Below are 24,906 nucleotides of genomic sequence, written 5' to 3'. Positions count from 1 at the left end.
GAAGACCCAGAGTAGACGAACACTGATGCTTATGAAGATCATGCTTATCAAGAATGAAATATATGTGCACATTACCAAGCATAGAGAAATATGCATCCACATAGAACATCCCAATGATAAACATAAAAGAATTAGGATTGATGTTACCCAATTCAATGCTCCACAAACAATATGTCAAGTAATTTCCATCAAGGAAAGATAGCATTAAGATGTCCTTATGTACAAAGCACTTTATTTATTTATCCAATGTCTTATTACAATTTGCTAGACAAGAATCTCAAAGGTTTCAATATCCAAACTTCCCACATCACAAATGGAGATAGCAAACCCTTGTATAGATTTGATATCAAATCCTCAAGAATAAATAGTGATTTGTTTTCCTTGATCAATAGGTCTCCAAGTAATAGCAATGAAATGTTCATCTCAACCGCTTCTTATTAGTTGTTGAGCTCCGAAACAATAAAATATACTTGGAGTTGTCTAGATACATCCTTATCTTCAAGGAAAACAATTAAATAATGTAACTGTTCCTATGACAAGTCTCCAATTGTAATGTTCCTTACAAGAATTTCTCTGATTTGCTAATGAATTTCTGAGTTGTTTTCGGTCTAGTCTTTGAGAGATTTTGTCAAACAGTTTGGAAGATAACTGTTGTAGGTGTCTTTTAAAGGTCTGATCTCAAAATAGGTGTATACAGTAACCCATAAATGCCAAAATGTAGCATCCCAAACACCAGAACTGATTTATATAATGCTCAGAAATATCCGCTGTAAAATTCCAGAGTTTGTTGAGTTTTCAATGAGGTGTTTCATCAACAATTAGGGACCAAACTGCTATAGGTGTATTTATTTGTTTTGGCACACAAGAATAAGGTTCACAAGACCAAATAGAAAGGTTCAAGAACAACCCAACTCAAGTATGGGAACCAGCATGATATTTATCTTTTAAACATGCACACTACAGCCATTTAAAAACACTGTTCACCCTCAAATAAAACCCCGATATATGCACCAGCAAGTCTATATTCAATTGACAGTCATATGCATAAAGTTACAATGCACAAAGATACAAAGGAACCTGATTTTGGTGGATGCCAGTACACATTATCTGTCGTAATGGTAACCATCCCTCCTCTATGATGCAGCAAACTGGCCCCTTAATTGTCATTGCTGTTGCAAAATAATTTGGCCTCCATAAAGATAAGCTACAGCACTTAAATTTGACAAGGGAACGCTGACCCAAAGAGAAATTTGACTCTTGAACTGATAGCTGGACCCTTTTTCTTCAATTCTGGCCACAAGCTCTCAATCAAAATTTGAAGAGAATTCAGCCCTTCTTTCTACTGATAAATCTTCAAAAGAATTGTGCCATGCATGCCATGAAAACTTCTCCATAAACCACTCAACCTTGGGAAATTTAGTGCTGATATCATATGTAATTCGACCTCCCACTTTAGATGGCTCGGCCCTCCTCAAGGATAAAAATAGAGCTCACTGTTTATAGTATATACACTGAAAATTCTGAAATGATGGAGAAATTCGGTCCTTGGAGATGCCTATGATCTGAACACCAAGCTTAAACAATTCGGCCCTCCTTGCCTTGAAGGGATTCGAACAACAATTTGATCTTTAAACTTGTCTTAAAAAATCACTCTTCAAACCTTGATACTCGGCTGTTTGGTAGAATGAACTCGGGCCTCTTGGCAACCTGTGAAACCCTGCTATAAACACCAATGGAAGATCTGAAATGATCTTCCCCAAGAACTAACTAGGGTGGCACTTGAAGTCCACCGAAATTAGCTATTGAGTTTCGCTTGAAACTCGCTTGAGCTTCTTCTTAATGTCAAATAGAAATGATAGGAATAGAATGATTTGTAATTGAGTCCATCTTCCATTTATAATTCTCCATTGAGCCTCCTTCTAGCTTCTAGATTTTCCTTTTTCTGTATTATTTTATTGGTGGGGCCCAATTTCCACTAGGAAACTTTTTGCCACCATTTTAAATTAAATAATAATTCATAAAATATTATTTTGCTGCCAATCTCCAATAAAATAATAATTTGCCTCCATCCTCCAATAAAATATTATTTGCCCCCATTCTCTATTAAAATAATAATTTGCTTTCCTCTAATAAAATATTCATTTTCTGCCAATTCATTAAAATAATAATTTCTCCCCTTTTTGACAAAATATTTTTTTACCCTTTTTTTTAATAGTACTAAAAAAGGGAAAATTCCTTAGTGACTCCCATGCTCACAAAATTGGGGATATTACACCAATGAATAGAAAACTAAATTAGCTATGCCACATAACTCCTCCAAGGTGGTTTACCATGTCAATGTGCTCCAACATACCTTCAAAATAAACTAATCACTAGCAACCTCCATAAGTGAACAACAACTAACCCCTAATGGCATGTGTGGTCAAAATGTAGTGAGGGTAGATTCAAAATTGCCATAACTCCCTTAATATTTATTGGATCTTTATTATAACTACTTTTTGGGAATTGTCATAGCGACTTGTATCTCATTGTGTTGATTTGGTAGCAATCAGGGCACTCTATCAAAAGATATTTTCTGTCAAGCTAGCACCAAAAGTATTCTCATACATGCCATACAAAAATAGTAATAAGACCAAATAATAAGCAAGTACAAGTGGCATGTGTAGGTGCTCCAAGCCAAAATGCACTATCAAAGAGCATTATAAATGTTCCTTAAGGGATCTAATGAAGGGTCAACCCACAATGAATATGAATAAGAAGCCCACACATCTGCATGCATGCTAAAAATAGGCAAATCCTCCCACACATGCCAAGTAAAAATTCCATGATGTGGTCTCCGAGGTGTAAACATTTCGTCTATAAATCTGCAAATGAATAAGTATAAGGAGGAGGAGGTCAAAGTATCAAATAATGGCCCTTAATCTACGTGCAAGGAATAGATACATACAAACTAACTCCATGGAAGAGGTGTTGGTTCCTTCATTCAACAATAAAATACAAATAAATATGTTATGCCTTCAAATGTGTGCCAATAAGGGCAGTGCTCTACTTAACTCAATTCCCCATGTCATAATAAGCCATCCAAGTATTAATAATCCCCAAATAGGGTAGGGTGCTCACAACATAGGGACAACCCAATCTCAACCATGCCAAATAAAACCATTAAAGGACTGGAAAATATGAACACGTGAAGATCAATAATTAATCGTCAAAACTTAGGGAAACCCTTAGTTGATGGGTTCCCTATCTTGAAATGCACCAAGGTTCAATCAAATATGTTTGCAAATGCTTAGCAAAACCCTCAAACACCCCTCCTATGCTAGATGTGACCCTTCAACCTTTGAAAACATGCTATACCACCATTATGAAGATACTCATCAATAGTTACTAAGGCATTGCATCAATAAGAGCCATAACATCCCACATCACAATCATCCAATCCCTTGGGGGAAAGAACTATCATACATATCTGTAACGAGTAATACTGTGATGCTAATATAAGTCATGAAGTAGCAAGCATCATCATCAACTATCTACTAGCATGTTGATCCATCAACCAAAAATATGCAACCATGGAGAGAGAACCATTAGATGAACCACGGCAATCCATCACGAAGGAGGAATGAGTCTCCTCCAACCAAGGCAATCAAATCACCAAATGATAGCACCATCTCCAACTAAGTCAAATCTTCATGAAGGTGTCATCTTGCAAAATTCTAAAATGTGTGTTAAACTCACATGGGTTAACACTCAAATGCAATTTGATGGGTAACACATACTAAGGTGTAAGCCAACAATGCCAATGGATAGCATTAAACCTAGTGCTCATGATTGTTGAGCTTATTCATCTTGCCCTACTCTAACGTATGAAGTTAAACAAACTAAGTGAAATCATAAAGCCAATGTAACCATGCTAGCATATTCCGAAGGCTGAAAAGTGTTCCCTTGCATTTGGTAATGATCCGAAACAAGGCTACATCAAATATCACATGAATATATGTTGAAAACTTCCTGAGTGCTAGGTTGAAATCTGAAATATGCTCATGGAGATGGCAATGAACATTTAAAATCATGCCAAGGATGGTATGTACCATTACAAGATCCCTCTCTCCATCGGTGGATAGGGCTGATATAAGATTTGAAATGTGAACATTTCAACCCATTTCCTCAATCTGCAAAATGTCAATTATGTGCCTTTTCAAAAGTTGATCTGCATGAAAAAGATCATCATACCCTTAAGCATCAATTGTGTAGGCTGCTCCAATGGTAATTTGTCATCACAAGCATGAAGATGAAATGTATATCAAAATTTGAAATCTGGAAAAATATCCCAACCCATAATTTATGGCTTGTTGTCCCATTTCTGTTGGCCAAAATTTTCTGCAATACATAACAGATTAAAAACCCTACTGTTTCATAGAATTTCCAACGCTAAAAAAATATTTTCCAGTCTAAATACACCAAGATATGAAGATGCTGGCAACTGGAAAATCTTGGCACTTTTATTATTAAACATATGTTTCTTCATTTGATTTTTTTTTTTTTAACCATTCATAGGAAAACATGGCTAAAAATCAAGTATAGAATTTTTTGAATATGAACTTATTAAGCATGGTTGTTCCAAGGCAATAAATATGCATTTTCCTCCAAAATGCTACGCTTTCCAAGGGTAAAAAATTCAACATTTTGATCCCTAACATCATCACATTCAGTATTATACATGGGATCTCCATAAAATTTCCATATTCCCCTAACTAAGATTTCCAATTTGAAAAGAAGCATCATATTTTCATGCCCTTAGCTGCCCTCATTCTCATCACATGAAGGGGTAACTACATTTACTATTTGATTATTTTTCAAGGGTTTGTTTTCAAAAACATCCCTCTTCAAATCACCGACATGTACATCATTGAATTTTGAAATTTGGGGAATACCAATATTTAGCAAACCCTTGTCTTCATGAGACAACGAGATGGGTAACAATGCCTTCTTCATGTATGGTTGTAAAGAATCTTCAACAATTCATGAAGTGCTTTTTCGGTGTTGATTCTCTATGGGGAAAGTGGATGTTTGAGTACTCTTCTCACCAATATCTTTAACACTTCTAGTTGCCACAATATCTTTAAAAATCCTCTCATCTTCACCTTCATTTTAATGAGGATTTCAATGCTTGAGAAATACTATATAAAATCTACAAGTGAAGATATTTATTTTATACCAAGATTTTGAAACCAATCTAATGCCTCATCCTTGAAGGCACATGGGAATGTTTATCATCACAACATCATCAGGAATGACATTAAAATTTGTTATAAATTTCATGAAGGATGCAACATGTAGTATAGCTAAATTAGAATGCCCATGAAATGACTCAATTTGACTTTTATGACCATGCATATGGATTAATACAAATAACAAACAATATAAATAATAATAATTAATAATTATCAAAGTGCATGTCTCAAAAAGAGATGACTCCTTCCAAAAGGGCACTCCTGCCTAATATTTATACGGGGGCCATCATTGTATTCAATCATATCACTTGTACATTTAAACATTTATATATAAATATTATTTATTCTACAATGGATATTCTCATATTTCAGATATTTTGAATATTTTGTGTGATAACAAGCTTTTGTTTGTACCATTTGGTATCAGAGCCCTGTTTTTTGATTTCGGCCATTGGCCATATAGGCTTTTTAGCCATTCAACAATTTATTTTTGGAGTTTCTCCCTATTCTTCAGGTCCTTGACCACATTAAAAGCGAAAATTTCCAAAAATCTTTAAAAGTACATGCAAGAAAAGGAAGAGTAAATAAGACAATCTTGTTTCTTCATTAACTACCATTGGTGGTTTATAAGCTCGTGGTTTTAGCAACCCATGTTGATTTCCCATGCTATTTGCTAGGCACTGGCCTTGGTCATTTTGTTGGTCATCCATAAAACTTACACCTAAATGTCATTTTCTCTCCTTAAATCTGATTTTGGTCCATCAAGGATAAGTTGCTAGCTAGGGCTAGGGCATGAATCTCAAGTAGGGTTCAAGTTGTTGGTCTTTGGGAGGATTCAACACTTGTAGAAAAGGTGATTACTTCAAAATCATCTCCTTTTAGTGGCTAATCCATCCATATTAGGGCTAAAGTCTTTTGCCCTAGGCTTCAACTTGGGGATTAATGAAGGCTTCTTGTTTCATAGGTTGAAGGTACACATTGTTTGGAAGCCTTTTCTTGGCCTTGTGATCCTAGGTTGATCGATTTACCTTTCTACTTCTCAAGCTCTAGGTCACGTTGTGCCTTAGCTAGGGCTATTGGAGGTTGCACGTTACCTTTTGTGCTAGCTGAGCTCTGCTCTTAGGTTGGATCATTCTTCCTTAAGCCTATTTTGTCACCTTGTTCCCTGTACTTGATAGATCATTTAGGTGACCTACTAAAGGGAAGCCTCCCTAGTGGTGAGAGTCCACAAAAGGGCAGGAGGTAGTGGCTGTGGTGACAGTGGGCCCCACCTCATATTGTTGTCCCTTAGTCTAGTTCTTGCCTTGTGAGTTCTCCTCACAAGACCTGCTAGATTTTGAGGCAGCACTGCCTATTTGGTTGAACCTTTTACTTAATGAGAAATTTGCATATATTGTATTTTATTTTCCAAGTCTGTTATTTATATTTTGTGTATAGGCTGAAAGTATTTAATACTGGAGTTTGCCACTTTTAATCGCTCTGGCTATTATGTTCAGATTAAAATTTTACTATTTTGGTCAAAAATTTCTTTTACAATTTGGGGATAGACTACAGGGCAGCTCTAAGGAAATGCAAGTGCGTTAGGTCATAATTAATACTTCAGTTGATTCTTTAGCAAACCTAAAAGGATTTGTGCTTAGAACCTGTGTGAAAACATGGGTAGGGAAATGAGAAACAATTGCCAATTTCTGTCATTTTAGAAAAACACTGATGTTGAAAGTTGGGGTTCCAAAGGGTTATAAACAAAGAAAAAATTTCAGATCAGAACTGTCAGGCTACAACTACCTGGGACTATTCAGAAATATATTGGATATGTTAAGCCAAAATGTGTCTCTGGGCTATTTTGAGGCTATCATACGTTAATTTGGAAAGATACCTTAACCTGCTTCGCATTTTTGATGTTTCTGCTTACATTTTGCCATACTTTCAGATGACTGTAAGCCTAACATGTTTTTCTAAGGATTTGTACCTGGGCTTGGCTAAACAATGATTTTCCTTAATTGTTCAATTTACATTTGGGGAACATATTGATAAAATGTTCTGGCAAACCCTTAATAAATGTGTCTGGCCTATAGTTTATTCACTACTTTTTTCCCTTAATTTCAACAATTTATTTCCCTGAGAAAGAAGTCTGTGCAGCACTTCCCCATTCTTCATTATTATCTACTCAAGGTTAGATTTCTGTAATAGGAACTTTTAATATTTTCCTGTCTCTTTTAAGGTTTCAGGTTCCACCTGTTGCCTCAACACTGTATTTGTCATCAAATGCAAGAATTATATTGATCTACAGTTTATTACATCAGTGTACCCAACAATACCTTTCCTGTTGTGATAGTTACGGTGAATCACTGAATTTACGTTATGATCTCATTCTGATGTGGTTTATGTTGCTCAACTGGGCTGAAATCTTTTGTTCTTGTAAGAGTACAGAAAATATGACTTGAAAGTAATGTTGCGTTAAGTTCACTGACCTTGCTGAATATACATAAACTATAAACAACGGATTCATCCCAGAAGCATGTTTAGAATTGAGAGACCAAATATAAGAATATATGAGGTTCATTAGACTTTCTAATGAGGCTGCTGGCTAAGCATAACTCATCCATAGATACAAAATCACTCTTAAAAATCTGAGTAACTCCTGACTTCTAATTGTCAGAGGAGAGTAAGTTTGCTAGGTGGATAAGATTGTCTCAGCTCATGAGTTTTACAAGATTCTAACCATATGGCAGGAAAATATTTTCTGTTTTTCCACATGAGTATTTCTTAACCAACTGGAAAATATTTTCTTTCCTACAAGAACAAATAAACTGATGAAGAACACTATACAAGAGCAGAGAGGAGGTATGGTGCTGTAACTATAATATATTCCATTGGTTTCCTGAATGTATTGTTTATTTCTGTTGCGCAACATACCTAATTTGTCTCCCAGTCCAAAAGCTCTTCATTTTCATGAATCCTGTGCTGTATTTAGGTAAATATCTGTCACCTACTTTGGAAGTCTGAAATAACATTCCATTGTTTTTTTCCACCTTCGTATATACAAAGTTTTGGGATATTTGGGACAGATAGGATACCCAATTTATACATCTACTCCTAATTTATTGGGATATTTGAGAGGGATAGAATGTCCAATTTATACATCTACTTATATAATTTATTTTCCACTCATTAATCTCTTTATTATAGGTTATTTATGAGGCTTTTGCGATTTCAAAAGAGTGACGATGGTGATTCATCAAAGCATATGTTGTTATAAATTGCGTTGCTTGATGAATTGCAGGATTTGTCCTGGAAAAGAAGAATTCCAAAAGGGAAACGGTTTCTACTAAAGGCTCAACCTCAGGAAAAGGGGGGTTGGATACTTGGAATGCAACTGCATCTTTTCAGAATATAACTTACTGGAATCATGACACCATCCCATCGGAAAGTGACACATTTAATTGCTGTTTCCACTGGTTTGCAGTTGCAAATGCTGTAAATTTCTCTACCTTGTAATTCAAGTAGTTCTCTTTGGAATTTCTAGTTCTAATATGCACTCTTTACATTGCATTCCGTTTCTGTCAGGCAATGGTTACTTCCTGCCATGTGTTCTAATGTTTACTTTTGTTTAGTAGTTGATCATTTAAATTGTGATCCATTGATGCAGATTCACAAACCTATTACTGCAGCTGAGGTTGCTTCCGAGACTTGTGAAACTGGAAGAAAAAATGGTAAGATTTTGCAAGCAATGATGATTTTTTTCTTACTGGCTGAGGAATTTTAGTCTTGCTTTGTAGGTAGGCCTTGCTACAGCCTAATACAGTGTTCACACATTGTGAAAAGTTTCCGAAGTGTCAAAAAAACTCAATATGATTTTTGTTGTTCAATGGTTAGAAAAGTTCATTTCAAAATTAAGGTCTGAGTTTTGTTTGATTCTGGGCATGGTACAATCCAACATTTATTGGAAAACTAACTTTGTTGTTATATATATATATATATATATATATATAGAGAGAGAGAGAGAGAGAGAGAGAGAGAGAGAGAGAGGAATCAACAATTGAGCTGGTCTCATACTTGCGTGACACATTGCCGATTCCAACTGCTACCACTATAACCTCTAAGTGAACCATGCCGCTATGCGGCCCACATGTAAACTTGAGGGATTTGTACTTGGAACCTCTTGGAACATAATACTTTATTTTTATGGCCATTGCCAATTGAGCTGCCCTTGGGGGGTTTTTGTTGTGATATATATTATAGTGTCATGTCAATTAGGTTTATCTTGGGTGATTGGGAGGAATTATTGTTAACCTCTCCACCTAAGTTCAATTCCTGCAAGTGACATAGTGAGCTCATAATGGGTTTATTGTTGTAATATGAAATAAGATAATAACCCTTTTAATTTAATTTATAATTTTTCTACCAAAACTTCTTCAGAAAATTCCCAAAAATTATTTTGCCGAAAAATATAACAAAACTCAACAAATTTGGACAACTGGTAATTACAAATTTTTATTGAAAAAACCACAGCAAAACCCAACCAATTTTATTAATAATACTTGAGGAAGATTTACATCAATTTTTTTTTTGAAAAAACCCAAGCAAATTAACCACTGGAGATAAGTCGACCTCCCTTTGGAAATTTTCTAGCTTAAAGCTTGGCCGCAAATCCTCTGGCGAATTTGGTTGGCTCCAATTTGGCCTCTTTAGAAATTACGATATGGATGGAAAGACTTTGCCTTTCTTTGGAAATTACCTTGGCAGGTCAACCTCTAGAAAATCGCTTTGCTTTCTTCTACAATAAATTGCCCCAACTTTTATTTGTCTCCATAGGTGACTGTTCCCTTGGAAAAGCAACTCGGTCCTCTTAACTTGTCCTTTACAACTCCAGAATGATTCAGCCTCCACAATTTGACCCTTCTAGGTACCCACAATTCAACCCTCTACAAATTCGATCTTTGAAAAATATTCGACCTTATTTCTTGCCAAGTAAATCAACCCTCCTTTTCTGTCTATTTGGCCCTCCTTCAGGTTGTGCAATTTGCTGTTAACTCGGCGCCCTTGAAGAGATTCACATTGCTGCAACTGTACTCTTCTTTTGGTCACGAATCTTTAATCCTTCTTTTCTGATGAAAGCCAATGAAGAACCTGAAGTGGTTCACCCTCTTGACTAGCTAGGGTGGATGTTTCAAACTTTCACCATCAAAACTAATCACCACCAGCTAGGGTGGATAGTTTCACCACTAAAACTGGGATCTCCACAAAGGTTTCCCCTCACATAGTAAGCTGCTAGAGCTCCAAATTCAATTCTCAAATCATCCACACATAATCCTCCTTGAGCCTCCTTTCTTTATATAATTCTTTCCTCTCGAAATACCATGGGTGGCTAGAAATACCATGGGTCACTTTATTTTTATTAAGTGACTTACCACTTTTATTTAATTATTAAAATGTTGCCTTCTATTGAACAATCAAACCAGCTGATCCCTTTTTTCCCGACTATAGCCTACGAGAATTTGGGTAGGCTATTGAGTTGATCCCTTTAGCTATTATGGTTTGGAAAGGGACATTATAGTCTTCCCTTCCCAAAATTGTTTTTCCTCAAGCAATTGCAAGCTGAGATGCTGCAATACCTGTTCTCCTTGCCATGTGGCATCTTCTAATGGTGGCTCTTTCCAATGAACTAGATACTCCATGATGGTTATGCTCCTCAATCTCCTCTCCCTAGCATCCAAAGTTTCCTCAGGGATTAGGATCAATTGCCCTTTCTTGTAAAATGTATGTAATTTAGATGAAGCTTTGATCCGCTGGCCTAACACCTTCTTGAGGCACGACACATGGAATACATTATGAATCTCGCTCTCCTTAAGTAGCTCTAGCTCATAAGCTACTCCTCCAATCCTTTGTATGACTTTGCAGGGTCCATAAAATTGAGGTTTCAACTTTTCTGCTCCATTCCTCTTTAAGGAGGACTATCTATATGGCTGTAAATGTAAGGAAACTAAATCTCCCTCCTGGAATCTCTACTTGGTCCTGTTGCGATTTGCATACATCTTTTGCTGATTTTGTGCAACCAGTAAGTTTCCATCAAGGACTTTGATGATGTCCTAGTTTTCCTGCAACCAATCCTTTGCTCTTGGAACCTCCTATTCTTGAAAGCCATCTCAACAAATGAAGGAGCATCATACTCATATAGTGCTCATAATGGTGTCATACTAATGGACATATGATAAGTAGTATTGTAGCAATATTCCCCCAAATACAATCACCGGATCTAGGTCTTCTGTTGCCCTGTCACATAATTCCATAGATAACATTCCACCCATTTGTTTACAATTTCTGTCTTTCCATCTATTTGTGGGTGATATCAGGGTTAGTTTTGTACCTACCAATCTAAACAATTCTTGCTAGAAGGGACTGAGAAATCGACTATCCCCGTTGTTGACTATATATTTGGTTACTCCATGTAGTCTAAAGATCTCCATGAAAAATAATTTTGCTACTTGGCCTACCTTGTACTCTGATGGAATTGCCATAAGGTGTGCAAACTTGGTCAATTTGTTAACTACTACCAAAACGCAATCTTTGCCTTGTACTCTCGGAGGCCCCGTAATGAAATCCATGAAAATACTTTCCCATTTTTGTTCTGGAATGGGTAATGGTTGCAACAATCCTGCAGGATGAGTATGTTCCACCTATTTTGTTGGCAAGTAGTACATTTGTCAAATGTCTCCATACATCTTCTTCGAGGCCCTTCCAAGAGAAACTTTCCCTTACATGCTGGTATGTTTTGAAGTATCCCTGATGACCTGTTAGAGGTGCATCGTGGAAAACCTTTAAGATTTTTCATTTGACAATCGATTCAAGGACTAGATAAATCTTGCCTTTGTAGAAAATGATGTTGTCTACTACCATGTACCTGTCATCTTGGACTAATCCATCCATCAACTTGCATGCAATTTTTTTTGAATACTCCACTAGTAAGAGTGCCTTCCAATTGGTAGTGATCTCCATGAGAGAATATGTTGTTGGTCTCCTTGAGAGGGTATCTACTACTACATTTTTCTTCCCTTTTACATATTTAATATCAAAATCATAGGCTTGTATGTTACTAAACCTTTTTTGTTGCTTCTCGTTTATATCTTTCTACTCTAGGAAGTACCTCAAATTGTTGTGGTCGGTTTTGACAACGAACCTTCCACCCACCAAGTACTGCCTCAATTTTTCCAATGCATGCATGATGGCTAGCATTTCTTTATCATAGATGTAATAAATTCTCTCTGTCTCCTCGGGCTATTGGGTTCTTATCTTGCATCAACATGGCCCATATGCCTTCTCTCGATGCATCGCACTCTAGTACAAAAGGGTGTAAGAAGTTAGGAAGTGCTAAGATTGGGCAAGTGCTCATCACCTTCTTACACCATTCAAAAGTTTGTTGTGCCTCTTTTGACCATATGAAAGCCCTCTTTTTGGTTAAATTTGTTAAGGTTGTCACCATCTATGAATATACTTTTACAAAACGCTTATAGTAGTTGCATATGCCCATAAATCCATGTAGCTTCGTGAGAGACATAGGCGTGGGCCAATCATGTATAGCTTGGTCTTTTATTGGTGCACCTGTACCCCTTGCACACTGATAATGTGCCCAAAATACAAAATCTCTATCATTCCAATTTCACATTTGGACTTCTTTGTGAAAAGGTATTGTTGCTCCAATATACACAACACTTCCTATAAGTGTCTCAAGTTGCTCGCAAGGTTTGCTATATCTGAGGAGATCATCAACAAATTCTAGCAGAAATTTCCGCAATTTCTTCCAAAAGACATGGTTCATGCATGACTGGAAAGTCGCAGGTGTGTTGGTCAAGCCAAATGGCATGACCAAAAATTCATAAAGTCCATAATGACATTTGAAAGCGGTTTTATGTACGTCTTGCTCGCGTACCTCGATTTGGTAATAACCTGACCTTGGATTGATCTATGGAAAATAAACTGCCCCATGTAGCTCGTCTAATAACTCGTCTATTCTAGGTATAGGGTACATGTTTTTGATCGTCTTCTTGTTCAAGGCCCTCTTGTTGATGCACATCCTCATAGACCCATCCTTCTTTTTGACCAGCACAACTAAAGAAGCGAATGAGCTCGAGTTAGGCCTTATGTTGCCCATATCCAATAGCTCCTTGATAGTCTTTTCAATCTCTTCCTTAAATTTCTTGGGATGTTTGTAAGGAGTTATTATAATTGGGTTTTGTAACAAACATAAATATATAATATAAATAATAATTAATAAGTGTAAACTAATAAGTTATGAAAGGACATGTTTGCTAGTTGAGACATGACTATTCGTGAAGGGGCACCTTGTCTAGTATATAAGTAGGGCCCTCATTTGTAATCATAAGATATCATACCACTTGTACATTCAACATTCTTATATAAATATATTATTTGTCCTATTATGGATATTTACGTATTCCAGATATTTTGAATAATTCACTGCATATACAAATTCTGTTTCTTGCATTGGTATCAGAGTATCGTTCTTCGATCTTGGTCTTTGACCATCAATTCTTTGCCAAGTTCGTTGCCGTTGCAATTGAGGCTTTTAGCCACGTAAAGTTTGTTTGGAGGTTCTCCATTCTATTGTAAATATAAATATTATATAATAATTAAAAAAAACTAAAAAAGAAGTTATTAAAAAGAATGAATTAAGAAAAGAAGTCAAAGTGAGATAGCCGCTGGTGCTATGACCGTACACAACCGACGATACCACTGTTGTATATAGCCACAGAGTTGTTGGAGTTTTTTAGCTTCGATTGGTCTTCATAACTAATTTGTTTAGCCCTCCAAAAATAAAATAAAAATGACAAACATAAATTGTATTTTAATGCAATTTCAAAAGAGGAAAGGTTAAATTTGAAATTCAAATAAATTTAAATTTTGCCTCCAGACTAAGGAGTATCTCAGTCCTCGGATGTTGTTTGCCTTTTTCCATAGTTGCATATTTCATGATCTCTTCCTTTCCTTCTTTCTTCACACATTTTTCCTCTAGGAACTTCCAGTCATAGTTCCTTCAATTTTTGTCAACCACCTCATATTTCATATGAGGACATATTATGTTGATTAGACAATGTGTGGCCCATGCCTTCTTGCATCCTTTCGAGGGAGGAGATCCTTTCTTTTGATCATGCTCTCGATATAGAGAATTTATTCATGTTACTTGCAACCATATGACATGACTCTACAATATTGAACACAAGCATACATACCTCATTTTCCTTTAGGTCATCTAGACTTCCTTCAACAACTTTCTTGATTGAAGGAACTTCAATCCCATGATCTGCGCAGTGTTTTTAAAACCGTTTTTAAAAACCGGTTATCGGTCAAACCAGCCGGTTAGCAAGGCTGCCGGTCCGAACCGGCCAAAAAACCCGGTTTGATAGGGCATTTCGCCATTTTTTAGCCCTAACCGGTGAAAATCGGCCGGTTTAGGACGGAACCGGCTGGTTTGTATCAAACCGGCCGGTTCTGTCCTAAACCGGCCGATTTTAGGCACGCCCAGTGAAAGATGCAAAAAGGTGGATTTTGACTGTGGTTTAGGGGTTTTGGGGGGGGAAGTAAAGGTGTTTTCCATCCAAAAGGCTATATAAATGAATGTAGGCTGTCTGAAAATAGAACTAGCCCAAAACACCATAGAACCAATACCAACACAATTACACAACAAAGAAAGGGGGGCTTCTTGAGGAAATCTAAAAGAGAGACCGTTGAATTAGTATGGTCAACTATAGGAGCACCAAGCAGCAAGATCTGTTGATGAGAATAACACTGCCACTGAAAGTACATCCGAGAGAAACCAAGAGAATGATCTTGTAAATAGTATGTCCAAGAAGGAAAAACATCAGTGTGGAAGAGAACGATCCACACAAAAAGCTAATCCATTTTTAAAAATCTCAGAAGATGATAAGTCCTACAGAGCTTAGTAGAAACTTCAGCAAAAGCATTAAGAGGAGTCCCCCTTTTCAAACAACCAGCCATACGTGTGAGAGAGGTGGAGTCAGTACCAGGAATATCATCTTCTAAAGTTGTTACAGCCCAATCTGAAAATTAACTGTCATAGAAATAGTCCATCCAGTCCAACAAGAGGTCAGTCTCTTCGAAGACTTCAAGACAGCCTGCTAAAATGTGGCCAGAAGGAGGGTTTGAAACCCTACAATAAATACAATCTAGAAAACCTAGTTGCACAAACATTAGGGAAAATGCCACTAGTCAACAGTCTCTTGAGTCACTTGTATAACACAAAAAATTATGCTGCCAAACAATCCATCAGATCAAATATCATAGGTGGATCCAGTTCAACAAAAGGTCAGTCTTTGTGAAGACTTCAAGAGAGCATGGTAAAAGGGCCAGAAAGAGGGTTTGAAACCCTACAATAAAGAAAATCTAGAAAGCCTAGTTGCACAACCATTAGGGAAAATGCCATTAGTCAATAGTGTCTTGGGTCAATTGTATAACACAAAAAATTATGCTGCCAAACAATCCATCAGATCAAATATCAGAGGTGGACCCACCTAGTGGCTGTAAAGAAGAAATTTTAGTTGTGACTATTGGCTTAAACAGAAAGAAAGATATGGTGCACCTTAGAAGAGCAACAAAAGAATACTTGTAGATTCCAACAGTACCCATAACTGTATAGACATCAACTAAGCTAAGCAACTGAACCTAATTGTGTACCCTACTCCATAGTTAAAATCATTGATCGATAAAAGGTCAAGACAGTAAAAAGATTCCATAAAGTCATGGTTCAAATACAAGAATTGGAACATTTAACACAACTCTATGCTTTTCAGCTCAATGAGATGGGTAGGGTACTAGCCTCTAGGTGTTGAATAGTTGATGCAGTGGGGTGCTTATAACATTAACCTTGAAGAATAGTTCAAGTAATTTAACTAGAAAAGACAACATTATGAACTATATGGGTTGAAAGTTCCCATCACAAATGATCTACAACTAATAGAAAGGGGGCAAGAAACACAAACAACCATATAACCGCAAAGAAAGTATGTTACCATGGATTATCAAGGTTTCACATTGAATAACTAGGCCAAAAGACTTTAGAATATGATGTGCACACTGCAAAGGAACCTCACCATCACTCAAATCAAGAACTGAGTCAAACTCCCACAACCAAATAAAGTTGATGCTACCAAGAAAGCATGCTCAGCAAGAGAAAATCTCATTTACTATGCTTTGAGGACAAAACATTCTTAAGAGGGTGGCAATGTAGTAGGAACAGTACTAATTATGCCAATGAAAGGTCAAAGGCCACACACCTCGTGACCAATCACTGTATATCTATACACAGTCAAGAGGCCCAATGTTGATATCATTCTTAATAAATTCTTATCAATCAATCATTATCCAGTATTTTAATTTACAATTGCAGATATACTCTATCAATCTTAGTAATAAACAAGGACTATTTATTCCAGTCTCCATCCATGAGGTGGTTATGGGACCCCACATCAGTGCTTACAACAACCTTAGTCACCTAAACTAATTTAAAATAATGGTCAGCTCTTAAACCATAGCAATACAAGTAATGACGGTGCAAAAAGGTGGATTTTGACTGTGGTTTAGGGGTTTTGGGGGGGAAGTAAAGGTGTTTTGATATATTCACCTTTACATGGTATATAAATGAGCAAACTTTGCATATTTTGTTTCTATTGGCTTGGAATCATGGTTTTACATCTTAAAAATAGTTTTGTTTCATTAAAAATTAATTATTTAATGTATTTTTTTAAAACCGGTTCGTTTAGACCAAACCAGTCCCGGTTAGACCGGTTCCGGTCGGTAAACCGGTTCATTAGGTGGACCGGTCCGGTCGCCGGTTCCGGTTTTAAAAACATTGGATCTGCGTTACCTCTTTTATCATCATACCATGAACTCCACAATTTGGAATTCTTGATGAAACCCTTGCTTCCTTTTGATTGGTGAACCTTCCGACGAAGATTCCAATAGAGGATCCTGAGTGTTCTCATCTAGCAGATGTTTCCTTTTGACAGATCGATGATGAGCCTTGTACTAGATGACCTTTTATTTCTTTTCCCATAAGTACCACCTATGTTACTAATAAGGTTTCCAAGAACTATATCCTTCCATGGGTGACTGCCATGGACTTCAATTTCAACCATCTTTCATGCTTCTCTGCAATGATGTCACGAGTTCTTGCTTTCAATGCTTCTATGATGCCATGATGCATCCCATTGTTTTTCTTAGTGAATCATGATAGCCATATCTTACAACAAAAAACCTTGAAAACAGGAACTTGAAAAGGACTTAGGTGAGGAAGATTATCTCAGTCACAGTAGAGATTTCTTACTTCCTCTTTCTTGGACTTCTTCTTTTCAGCTTCTTCCAGTTCTTCGGTGATATGGGCTTCTTCTCTACCTCTTTTATTATTGTCCTTTTTGAGCTTAGGACAATCCCTTTTGTAATGTCCATATTCTTGACATCCATAACATTTAACCTTAGCTAGATTCTTCTTCTTTTTCTGAGGTCCAAACTTTCCTCTTCTCTTTGTCATAGTAGCATATGCTTGATTTTTCTCACTTGACCCCACATCAATTTTAGCCTTCCGCCTAGTTTCTTCGATCTTGCACAGAGACCATAGATCCTGGAATGGAGTAGCTTCTTTCTTCCCATAAATACTTGGAAGTAAAGTTACCCCACTCCTCTGGTAGTGCATTTAGTACTACAGTGGTTATCTCCTTGTCAGACATTACTTCTCCCAGGTCTTGAAGTTGATCCCTTATTTAAGATATCCTCATAAAGTATGAGACTATTCCTTCTTCTTTTGATATCCTTAGCTTGTAAAGTTCTTGCCTTAGAGAGATAACTTCTCCTGCAGTGCTTACAGAAAACAACTCTACCAATTTGTCATATATTTCTTTTGAGGTGTCTAGTTTAGATACATATGGGATGAGGGGATCCTGATAGATTCTGTTAGGGTCCTATAATAATAGGATTCATAATTTTGAATTGACTATGATTAGTCTTGTAATATTGTATATACTTTTGCTTTCTGCAAAATGTTTTCCCATATTAAAAATAAAAAATGTAAAGAGGGTGAAGTCCTAAAAGAAAAATCAAAGGACTAATAAAAGAAAAAGATAAAAAAAGAGTATAAAGTATAAACCCCACCAAAAAGAGATTAAAAAATAGATTCTGAAAGTGATGCAAATTCAAATGCTACTACTTTTTACTTTGCAAAATAAGATTGTGTGCAGCTTGTCAAAAATGCCACAATCCATGATGGTCAAATAGTTTAATCTTGATTCATTCATGCTTTAAATTTCATGCTGATAGATAGAGAATAAAGATCTAGCCAAACTGTTTAATCTTGGCAGATCAGTAGTTAGGTAGAGAATAATAATGAGCTCAACAGTTTAATCTAAGCCATTGGAAAGTCATAAGGTTAGAATTAGATAGTTTGCTTACAAAAGAAAAAGAAATAAAGGGTCAACAAGCTCAAATACACCTAGTAAATGAAGAAAAAATGTTAGGGTAAATGATGGGTAGGTAGAAGCAGTTTTCACAAGGCATGGAAAGCATCAATTGGTTTATTTCATATTACTAACTTCCTTCCAAACTCATTTACCCCTTGTAAAAATATCCCTTCCCCTTCATTTTACCTTTTCCCTTATTTCATCTCATTTTCCCTTGTAAAATAACCCTTTTTCTCTTTATTTTACGCCCTCCCCTAGACATTTCTTTTAAAAAAATCATTCTCCCCTTATCAATTTCCCTTTTTTTTTTCATTTTAACCCACTAAAACCCCCTTATCCTAAGTTTAAATAATTAAAATGTATTAGGCCCCATTGAAAAACCCTCCCCGATACCCTTTTAACTCATATCCCTAGTATATTTTCCTTGCATACCATTTTATTAACCCTCATCGCATAATTAATTCCCGTATTTACATTTTAATTAACTACTTTTAATCAATTCGACCCCACACCCCAACTCATCCCTCACAACTCCGCCACCCGATAACCCTGCGATCACCCACCTCCAGATCCAACGGCCTGCATTCCATATCGTATGCTCCGACGTCTGACTTTTAACATCACAAAAGTATGCGAGATAAGTTGTTTTCCTCGCCCGCATTTTTGCTACGTGGTAGCCCCATTTTATATCGCATCCTCCAAAATAATACCACCATACCACTTTTAAGCGTGCGATAAACCACCTTACCGCCTCCTCGCGTCAGATGAAACTGCCCTGCTATTTAAATTTAACCCTGTGCCCAAAGATTAACCATTGTTGGTTAAAAAACGAAAAAAACTGCCCTTTCCAATCTTTTCACTATTATTATGTTAAGGATTGTAGAAAAGAACCTTTGCCGACCTATTCTAAAGCGCCATAATATCTGTTGAACTATTTTAAGCCATTTACAACTAGAATTCAAACTTTTACTACCAAAAGACACTGCCGACTCCGACTTGAAGCAGTATAAAGCAACGTTGTGAAAATCGCGATCGGGATTAAATCGACGCGGGGAACAAATCGGAAAAATCGGGAAAAAATCGGAAAAAGTCGGGAAAAAATCGTTTGGTACAAAAATATTCATTTTTTTCAATTTTTTTAATATCTAAAGTTTAAACCATCTACAACATAAAATAAATACATTGACACATAAATATGATTAAAAAACTAATATATAAGATGTTTAATATCATTTCTAGCGCTAAAATCACACATAACATTTAATCATGTCTTGAATAGTAAGTCTTGACTCCTGAGTCCCAACTCAGCCTCAAAATATCAACAAAAAATATGATAATGTATCTCATCATGTCATAATGTCATATACAATAAAATGAAAGTCTAATCCTATTGATTTCCTCTGCCCCTCTTGCGAGAAAATGCCACAACTTTCCCTTTCCCTCTAGATGTAGATGCTGGTGCTTGTGCTGGTGGAGATGGCAGTGGAGTCTGATGTGCTCTAGAAGCTGAAGAACTAGAAGTAGGAGCTATAGGATGTAGACCACGTTCTCTACTGGTGGCAGGGGTAGCCCGGGTAGGTGGTGTCACCTGGAAACATTACAATCTTCCAATCCTGAAATCCCGAAAAATTGATAAGTCTGCTGGATTTTAAATGAAATCTAAAATTCTACTTTTTCCATATGAAATCCAATGAGGCTTGAACCACTCTCAAACATCCTGAGTCATTTCATGGTAATGTTAAAAATTTAAGTAAAAGGATGAAAATGAAGATTAAGGAGAATGTCACTTTTACTTTAAGAATTTAACATTACCATGAATAGCATATCCATACTAGGGCCTAGACTTGATCATTAAGCTGCCCCACTCAAAAATTATTTGTTTCTTTCAAAAAAAATTGCTTGAAAAAACCCAAAAAAACGTTATAAAACTATGTTGTTGTGACCCCCGGCGATTTTTAAGTTTTTATCGCGATTTTTTCATAAAATCGCGATTTTTCTAGTAAAAATCGGCAAAAAAAAATACCAGCGATTTTTTCATATAAAAATCGCGATTTGATCGGCAGAAGGAAAAAATAGCGATTTAATCGTGATTTTCACAACACTGGTATAAAGAGCATTGAAGCCTCATAAAGCCTCTGCTGCCCCCAGAGAACCTTTTTGCATACCAAAGCTTCATTTTCCAGGTATTCTTGAAGTGCCGAAGGCCTGTACTTAAGCTTTGCACAACATTTCTAATAGGTTAATCAATTGAACCAATTTAAAAGCCTTTCCGACCTAAAGAAAGCCATTGTTGCATCCAAAACCCTTTTTGTAGACTGTATTCATCTTTTCACACTATTCCAGAGGTCCTAAGCCTACTTCTTAAGCCAGATAGTGATAAATTGAATAAAATAAACAAATCTATGGCTTCCCAAAGCATTCTGAATGCAAAACCCTTGCAAACTCCTCACCTAGATATTGACCACCTCCCATTGGCCGATAGAGATTTCCAGATCAAAGACACAACCTCCCCTAACAATCTGTTAAAACTCCACTGCTAGAGCAAAGATAAATTCCTCAACCAGAATGATGATATTCAACTATGGGAGTCAAATTTACCCAAATACTTGTTCCCACATGTATACCAGTTCCCTGAAATCATCCACTTATGCCAACTCTGCTATTTCCCAAGTCAAAGAGCCATAGTCTCTCCTAACCAACAAATTTTGTTCACAATCACTGCAGGATCAATAAATGAAATGTTGCAGATCCAGCCAAAGCCTAATGAAGCCCCATTTTCTATTGGAAACTTAATTTGATTTGTACTTAAAGCTAGACCTTCCCAAGAGATCCCAAATTTTTCAGACTTTCCTCCTAGAAAAATCTCAAGTTCCTACAGACAACCCTCCATATTTTGCCACCATTTTCTCTGAGAGAACCAGACAGATTGTAACCATGCTGTCATGTATTCTAGGATATACTACTGATGAACATGTAGATGAACCTATACTTGGTTTCCTTTCTATTTTTTGTGTAGGCAACCCTCCAGCTACAGTTTTCAATTTTGCCAAATTCTTAGCGGGACAGAATCCATGATCAATTGATCAAATTGCCAGATGAAAGAGTATTCAAATACTCTTCAGTATTATTCCATATGTTTCTATATTTCCAATCAGAAAGGTTTACAATTAACATCCAAAAACTGGACACTAAGGGCAATCCTAGATCTGTTATCTTTTGGACACCCTTAATCCGAAAATATTCCACTGATTTCAGCTACAAGGATTTCATTGATTCATTTGTTCACCCAGTTGTTAACATGCTAAGCAGTAGCAATCAACCCAGGGTCAGTGATGAAATAAAGAAAGTTTTACAGTTGTCAAAACACAATAGAACAGGAGACTAGTATTTATACCAGAACTACACTGAAATTAGGGTGTATGGATGTCAACTCACTCCATATAAGCTGCCCAAATATCTCCCCATGAGGATATTTGCACTAGAATATATCAGGCAAATCATAAATTCAGATGATGTTAATTTTCTATCAGCCAAAAAAACACAGTTTAAAATCAAGAACCAACTTGGTCCTTTTATCTACAATAATAGGGATGCTGGAGAGGAAGCAGAAAGATGTTTACAAGAAATGAAGTTCAGTGATAGTTTCAAATGGCAGTATGATCCTTTGGGTGTCATAAACAAACTAAGACTCAAGTTTAAATTGAGCCCTTTTATGCATGAGTCCAAGCCAGAGATTGAAAGATATGCCAACCAGTCAGAGTGGTTGGAAAACACCTTACTGGATATGGAGGAGCAGATGGATACTAGTTCCATTCTACATACTCCAACCCTACAGGATAGAAATGCAAAAAGGACTAGAGAAGAAGGTTCTTGCTCAAACAAAGATACAACAAAAACAAATTTGAAATGATATATAGAAAAAGAACAAAGCCGGATGCAGTAAATGAGCAAGAAGAAGTAATTGATACAATTGAGATCATTGATACAGACACTGTAATTAAAGAAAATGCACTTCCATCAGTTTCAAAGGAAACTCATCAGCCTTCAACTTCTAGTGCTCAGATCATCAAGAAGCAACATAGTGTTGAAGTCTCTTCTTCAAGTAAACCAATGGACAGATAAATAGACATCAAAGAAAGATACAAAGATATTAAGGCCAAAAATGAAGAAATAAAAGCTGAAATATATTCACAGTACTTGAAGCAGACTCCTGGCAGCCAGAACAAATTACTTTACGCATTTGATTATAAGATAGGAAAAATGCAGATGACCTTTTTGTAGCCCATAGTACAGCATCCTAAGTCATCAACAGATTACCAAAAGACAGATTATGAGATTCCTGCGAAAGATGTTCATCCTATAGACCAAATAGAATTTCATAAGCAAGCAGGAGAAATGCTATACTCAATTGTGACCAACAAAGCTATGAGTGTACAAAAACTACAAAACTCTCTAGAGAATATCAAAGCACAATTAAAACTAGAGAAGGCATCCTCACAAGCAAAGGATAACAGAATTAAATCACTGGAAGACTTGGTTATTGAAATTGGCTATAATCCAAATGACATTAAGGCAGCAGAAAAACTCATAAAAAAGAAGAATGAAGACATTGCTGCATTGAAGAAGCAACTGAAATTACCTCCTACTGAACATCCACAAGCAAAAGAAGTTTTGGAGAATGAAGCCCAAAAAGATGAAATGATGAATCTCATCCTTTAGTTGACAACTCAACTGAAAGAAATGGAGAATGAGATGGACAAATTGGTGCAGGAAAAAAAGGTCAGCATGGAAGCAATTACTGTCACTACTATTCCTACAGTTACTACAACAGTTCCTTCTACTTTAGCAGCTTCAGTGGCCACAACAGTTCCAGTAGCTACAACACTTCCCACTACATCAACAACTACATTAGTTACAGAATCATCTACAGCAGCAGCTCATCCTAGTGATGAAGCAGGTAAATTAATCAAAGCTATGCAGGATATGTCCATCCAAACAAATGAAATAAATAGACTTAAAGATCAAATAAAAAGTCTAGAAGATGAAAAGAAGTTGGTACAAATCATGCATAAAAATGAAACACAAAAGTCAAACAAATTGACTGAAAGAATACAGAAGTTAGAGAAAGAATTGACATTGAAAGAACCACTTGCCCAAGCAAAGCAACAACTGTGGGCCAATATCATTAACTCTGTTAATGATATTTGGCCATCCATCCAAGTCATCTTTGAGCAGAAGGATTTAATCAAGGAAGCAATTGAAGCTATTCAAAAAGTTAAGGAAGAACTTGGTAAGAAGCCAGAGGAGGCCAATGAAATCATTAAGTTTCTTAATTCCAAGAACAAACAGGAATTGGAAGAGATTGGCATAAGTGACAAGACTGAAACAATTCTAGAAGTGAGAAAGGTAATTTCTAAGAGGAACTTGATGGTACAACTTGAAGACAAGTGTCAAAACATGGAGCTTGCAATAACCAGATTTATGGTGAAATTTGATGTTTTGAGGCAGAAAGGCTTGCCAAATCCTTTGGTTATCAATGACAGATTGATGAAGCATGAAGACTATGATAAGAAAATCAGAGAAGTGGCAAAGGAACAAGCAAACAATTTAGCCATGAAAGGAATTCCAACAGGAAAAGTGCTCTATCAGACTTTTGAGAATCTCTTTTACCTCCAACATGAGGTAAAATATCTCTTTATCAACAAACCTACATTTGCAAAATACACAGAGGCTGATGAAATCTTCAGAAGAATGGTAAAGATTAAATTACCAGATGCAGAGTCTTGGGAAAAGTTGAATGATTTACTGTGAAAATGAAAGGTAAAACAGTGAAAATAGAGCAGTCAAGAGTAGTCAAGGTAAAACAGTAAAGAGTAATAGATTAGTTAAGTTAAAGAGTATCAAATGAAAGACAGAGTTTAAAAGTCAAAAACAGAGTTTAAAGATAAAGCCAGTGTAAAAGACACTCAACATCATAAAAAACAGCCAGCGTAGAGCAACAACAAAAGAGAGAAAGCAACAAAAGATCAAAACAACAAACAACAAAATCAATAAAAGCAGGGACAACTAGCCTTTAGTCTCCTAGGTGTCTCTATCTTCTTGCATGAAGATATTTCTTTTTCCTTGAATAATTCCTAAATCAGTTTAGGATATTTTGTAATAGTTTTTTGTATAAATACTTCATAATT

General features: G+C 36.3%; 1 protein-coding gene across 1 annotated transcript in view; it reads left to right on the top strand.

The window, feature by feature from the left end:
- Nucleotides 1-24,906, top strand: part of LOC149191372 (ribonuclease H2 subunit C-like protein) — a 112,180-nt gene that overhangs the window by 32,733 nt on the left and 54,541 nt on the right. The window contains exons 3-4 of the mRNA XM_089406224.1: nt 8,518-8,711; nt 8,884-8,947. Coding sequence (XP_089262350.1) covers nt 8,518-8,711; nt 8,884-8,947 — 258 coding nt within the window. The remainder of the gene's footprint in view (nt 1-8,517; nt 8,712-8,883; nt 8,948-24,906) is intronic.

This window comes from Pinus tabuliformis, chromosome 2_2, assembly GCF_031772625.1.
Source record: "Pinus tabuliformis cultivar Carrire ecotype Pingquan chromosome 2_2, CPIR1, whole genome shotgun sequence".
In the NCBI taxonomy this organism is placed as follows: Eukaryota; Viridiplantae; Streptophyta; class Pinopsida; order Pinales; family Pinaceae; genus Pinus; species Pinus tabuliformis.
Note: the sequence above shows the minus strand (reverse complement) of the source record. Positions and strands in the feature narration are given on the sequence as shown.